Source organism: Bos indicus, chromosome 23, assembly GCF_029378745.1.
Source record: "Bos indicus isolate NIAB-ARS_2022 breed Sahiwal x Tharparkar chromosome 23, NIAB-ARS_B.indTharparkar_mat_pri_1.0, whole genome shotgun sequence".
NCBI lineage: Eukaryota > Metazoa > Chordata > Mammalia > Artiodactyla > Bovidae > Bos > Bos indicus.
Window position 1 is genome coordinate 53,793,701 of NC_091782.1, and position 5,343 is coordinate 53,799,043.

General features: G+C 61.9%; 1 protein-coding gene across 1 annotated transcript; it reads right to left on the reverse strand.

The window, feature by feature from the left end:
- Positions 1 to 2,634: 2,634 nt before the first annotated feature.
- Positions 2,635 to 5,343, reverse strand: FOXQ1 (forkhead box Q1). Its single transcript, XM_070778500.1, has one exon. It carries the CDS (start codon positions 4,591 to 4,593, stop codon positions 3,439 to 3,441), a length of 1,155 nt encoding a protein of 384 aa, XP_070634601.1. The 5' UTR covers positions 4,594 to 5,343; the 3' UTR covers positions 2,635 to 3,438.

Sequence of the window (5,343 nt, forward strand, 5' to 3'; positions counted from 1 at the left end):
GTACTCTGCATATAAGTTAAACAAGTAGGGTGACATAAGATTAGGGTCTGCCCGATAGAGTCAGAGTTATCTTTCATTTGTGTGTGATTTTTCCTGAGAAAGGGCAGTGCTGCTTTGTGACACGGTGGCAGCGGGACAGAGGGGTCCTGGGGGCCCCAGGAGCCCCTCTTCCCCTGTGGGGTGGGGGTGGGGACTTTCTCCATTTGCTTATTCTTTTCTTAAGAGCCCAAGGGACGAAGAAGTTGGCTCAGTTCTTGAGGGAGCCCAGGGCGTGGGGTGGTCTGCCAGGGGTTGTGGGGTTGGGGCAGGGCGCAGTGCCCTGCTGCAGCCTCTGGTGTTTGGGAGAATCCTCTTCTATCTTAGGAAGCGGCTGGGCTGTTCAGGTTTTCTGGCACCAAAATCAGCAGATTGATCCCGGGTTGTAGGGGGCTTGGCCTGGGGCACTGTGGCAGTGCTGGCCCTACAGGGTGAGGGCATGGGTCGTGGGTTTCTCTCCGCGGATCCAGCGCCCTGGGCCTGGAGGGTTCTTCTGGGTGGGGGTGGTCAGGTGACGTGACCACAAGCACGTGGGGCGGGGCGCCCTGGCCCAAGTCTCTGGCCCTCAGGTATCAAAGGGCGTTTCCTAAACCAAACGGACCCCCACCCCACCCCGCTGTCCTGAGCTCCCGCATCAGTCGAGGGTCAGCTGCCCTCAGCCTGTTGTTTGCACAGGTGGGCCTTGGCCTCGTGGCCTGGAGGCTGGGGGAGGGCTGAGGCAGGTTAGGTCTGGGGTGGGCCCACGGGGTGGGCTGGGGAGGGTCAAGGGCGGGGAGGGGCGGGGAATGGGCAGGGCGGCGTCGGGTGGGGCTCCCTTGGGCCCTGCCCTTTGCCCTCCAGAGTGCAGGAGGAACGGGGTTTTCTGGGCAGACTCGGGAAGGTTGGACCTCGGTGGAGTCTCCCAGGGAAACTGCCCCACGGATGCCAAGCTCCCAGGGCTGGGTGGGTTGCAGCTGCCACGGGACCTCCGCCCTCTGCCCCCTCAGGCCAGGCCCAGCAGGGCAATGCGCAGGGTTCTCGGGAGCTGGAGCCTGGCAGAGGTCATGACCCCTGACAGGGGCGCCCAGGTCCCCTGACTCTGGCCTTTTTGTAGAGAACCTGATGGTCGCTGGCGGCGCGGGAAGGGGGCCCCTCACTCACCAGAGTCGGGAGTGTGTCTCGGGGAGGACTGACCTTGGAGGGGATAGGGAAACGCTGTGACTGAGAAGACATCCCCTTTCCCCTCCCCATTTCTGTCCATTCGCAGAGTTGTCCTCGTGTATCAACTGGACATGAAAACACTGGCTTTACCAACCCGAGGGGGCAGTAGGCAGGGCCGGGCCTCTGAAGGCAGCCAGTTGGAGAGGAGGGCTTGATTGGCTGGAGTCAGCGATGGGGATGGGTGGGCGCTCCCCGGGCTTCCCATGTGGCTTCAGGGTCGCAAGGAACTGAGCAATGGGTCCCCACTTCTACCCCGTGAACCTGGGCTCCCCCCATTTCAGTTTTATTTTCTCGTCTAATTATTGGCCATGTGGGTGCAATCTCCGTGTAAATGGGTGCCTTTTGTCGTAATTCAACCCTGTTATTATCCTTCCTCAAGACCACTAAGTAGATCAAATCAGAATCAGTCAGGACTTGCTTTCGGTTAACTAGACTGAGGGATGGGCTTTTCCCTCCTATTTCTGCCAAAACACAGCATCCTGAAGTAAAACCCACTCACCACACCCAGCCTCCACGTCGCCCTCTTGTCTTGGTTACGCTGACACCTGCCCGACCCCGGAACAGGAGCGGGGCCTGAATTTACATCCTCTTGGTCTTCACTCTTTGCAGTCCTTTCCCAAGACTGCAGCCCAGGGACTGTTAGAGCTCGGCTGCCTCTGAGTTTATGGAGAAGTAGTTCCGGTACTTCCTCTGATAGACCCTCCCTCCTATGTCCCGCCAAACCGGTGGTTTTCCCTGCAGATCAGAAGGAGCTAGGGCCATCAGGGACTCCAGCAGATAGAACATCCTCTGCATTCCTAAATAGGTGGGTGGTTTTGTTCAGACACTGACTTTCAAAGTGCTCTTAAAACTTCCTCGAAGTACTTCCCTGGGGGTCCAGTGGCTAGGACCCAGGCTCCCAGTGCAGTGGGCCAAGGCTCGACCCCTGGTCAGGGGACTAGATTCTACACGCCACAGCTAAGACACAGTCAAATAAATAATTAAAAAAACAAAAAACTTCCCTGAGGAAATCTTCAGTGTTAGGACAGTTCCTTGCCAAGATCACATTTTGATCAGAGCCAGTTTACCCAATACCTGCTTGAGGCTGAGACGGTTAACAGCTGAGCTTGTCCCCAGAGGTCCTTGGGAAAGGGCGGCCCACACATTATCATTTCTTCTGGTAACTTAAGTGAATTCTTAGAGGTCATTGCTTTGACGTTTAAGAAACCCCACTGATGGAAGTTGGATCCTGCAGAATCTTACAGCGATGTGTCCAGTAACGAAATCCACAGCATCTACCTTTACTGAATTATTCAAGAAAACAGTTTGAACTCCACAAGGAGTTTCTTAAGAGTCAAACCTGAGATCATTTGGGAGGGGGGTGCAAAAGTCCATCTCCAACCCGTCACCACAAAGTGCTGAAGTCAATTGTCAGTTTTATTAAAAAATAAGCACTATGTTGGATTTCATAAAATTTATATATGAATATGTACACAGACACAAATAAAATAATATTAAAAATAAAAATCACACTTGCTTTCAAGTGGCAGTGATCCTGGCACCCCACAAACATAACGGTCAGCTTTTCCTTGGAAGAAGCCACCTGGCCTAAAGAGACCACACTTAAGAAATGACCCAACAGACAGTAAAGCCGCAACCGTTGCCTGCAACATTTTCCCTTCAGGTTTCAAAAATATATAAATAATTTAATTACAAAACCCAACAATATATATATTTTTCATCTTTTGGCACAGTGAAACATTGGTCAATGGCAGAGATGAGGGACGCTCCTCTGGCCCCTCCCGCTTAGCTGCGCCTGTAGACGCCACAGGCACACAAGGGGGGGGGGGCGGGCCGGGACCCCCGAAGTAGTCGAGTCATGGATCACCTGGAATGGTTCCCTGATGTGCTGTTTAGGTTTTGTTTCGCTTTGTAAGGGACAAAGCAGTGGAAGGTGCAACGAAAACAGCAGGAACAAGGCAGAGCCTGGGCCATGAGAAGTTTCTGTGAAGGGGCCGGCACAGGCTTGGTCACGAATGGAAACTATCGGAGGCCCTGCTTTGCTCCTCTACAACGTGAGTTATAAAGGACGAAGGGAAACGTTCGGGATGCAGTTGAGACCCTTCTGTCCGGTGTTCGCTCTAAGGCACGTCGGGTGATGGTGCTGTCCTCGGGCGGAAAGCGCCCGGCCCCGAGCCCGCGTCCCCCGCCGCCCCAACGCGCTCATGCCAGGAGCGTCTCAGGCCGATTAGGCAGGTGCGGGCCGGGTGCGCGGGCCGAGGCGGCGAGCAGGGCGTCGGGCAGCCGCACGGGGCAGTACAGGTGCGCACCGGCTGCCGGGCCTCGGAGCGGCTTGGCCGGGGCCGGGGCGGCCAGGGGCGCTAGGAGGAGGGGCGGCGCCTCGGCCCCGCGAGCTAGCAGCCCCGGAGGCTCGGCCGCTCCAAACGCGCAGAGCGGCAGCAGGGCCCCAGCGGGCGCAGCCTGGAGCAGCGCCGGGTAGGCGGGCGGCGGCGGGCAGGGAGCCGCGCCCCACGGAGGGCGGGCCCCGGGGCCCGCGTCCCCGGCGCGGCGGCTGCGGAAGGGCTTGCTGAGGATACTGTCGATGGCGAAGGGGCCGGAGAATCTGCCTGCCGGGCTGGCGCGCCCCTCCGGGCGGGCGGGCGAGCGCGCGCGGGGCGAAGCCGGGGCCGCGGCGGCGGGCGCGGGCGGCGGGGGCGCGCCGTCCGGGGGCCGGAGCGCGGGGCCGGGGGCCGCTGCCCGGTGGCTGAGGCGCTTGCGGCGGCGGCGGAAGACCCCGTCGGCGAACGTGTACTCGCTGTTAGGGTTCAGCATCCAGTAGTTGTCCTTGCCCCAGGGTCGAGAGGGGTCGCGAAGCACCTTGACGAAGCAGTCGTTGAGCGAGAGGTTGTGGCGCACGGAGTTGCGCCAGCCGGTGTAGCTGCCGCGGAAGAACGGGAACTTGCCCATGAGGTACTCGTTGATCTCGGCCAGCGTCAGGCGGCCGCCCGCCGAGTCGCGGATGGCCATTGCGATGAGCGCGATGTACGAATACGGGGGCTTGGGCCTCCGGGTGTACGGCTTGCCGCGCGCGCCCTCGCCGCCGCCCGCACCCCCAGAACCTGCGCCCCCGGCTCTGGGCCCCGCCGTCGCCCCCGCCGCGCCCGCCGCGCCCGCCTCCTCGGCGCCCGGCCCGCCGCCCGCGCTCCGCTCGCCGCTGCCTGCCGCCGGGCTGTTGGCTGCGCAGTCCCCGTCCGAGCCCAGGGAGTCGTCGCCCGCGGCCGATAGCGGAGATGGCGCGTCGCTGCCGCCCGCACCCTCCAGGTCACTCCCCGGCTTGTCCCCTAGACCCGCGCGGGGCCCGAACACCTCCAGCTTCATGCCTGCGCCCGTCCCCGCCCGGCGCGTACCCTTTGCCTCCGCGCGGTTCTGGACAGCGGGCGCCCGGGGCGTGGTGGAGATCGGGGCCGGGGTCCTGGCCTCTCTCTCCCGGAGCTCGCCTTCCTCTGGGTGAGACAGTCGCTTTCCGGATTGGAGTCCCCTTCCGCTGGAGTTCTTTGGAGTGTTTGTGCTTATTGGGTGAACCGACAGGGGCGAAGAGGGAGGAGCTGGGGGCGTACTGGCTTCAGGGTGAGGAGCGGAGACTTGGGGGAAGGCGTGCAGAGCCGCGGTTCTAGCCTCGGGTGCCGGGGCGCGCGGGGCTTGGAGTTCCTGCCGGAGAAGGAAGCGTGCGCATCTGCTTCCCGTTCCAGAGATGGGGTTTCTTCTCCCGCAGTCGCAGGTCCCGGACAGGCGTCCTCGCGGGTCGAGTCAGTGCCAGCTCCCGTGCCTGCCACCCCGGGGCGAGGGTCCAGCCTTCAGCCTCGAGCGCCCACGGAGCCGAGTCTCCGATGCCGCGGCGCCCGCAACCGCCTTCCCGCCCCTGGCCTCCGGAGCAGCATCTCCACGCCTGCAGCCTCGGCCCCGTCTCGTCTCCACCTTCGGCCCGGCCCAATATAACCCCGCGGCACCCCGCGAGGGCGGGGCCTGGGCGCCGACGAGGGATGGGGAGCGAGGTGGCCCAGGTGGCCGCGGCTCCGGAGCGGGCGCGCGCTAGGCGGAGGCCACGCGGCGGCGCGGCCGCAGGTTGTT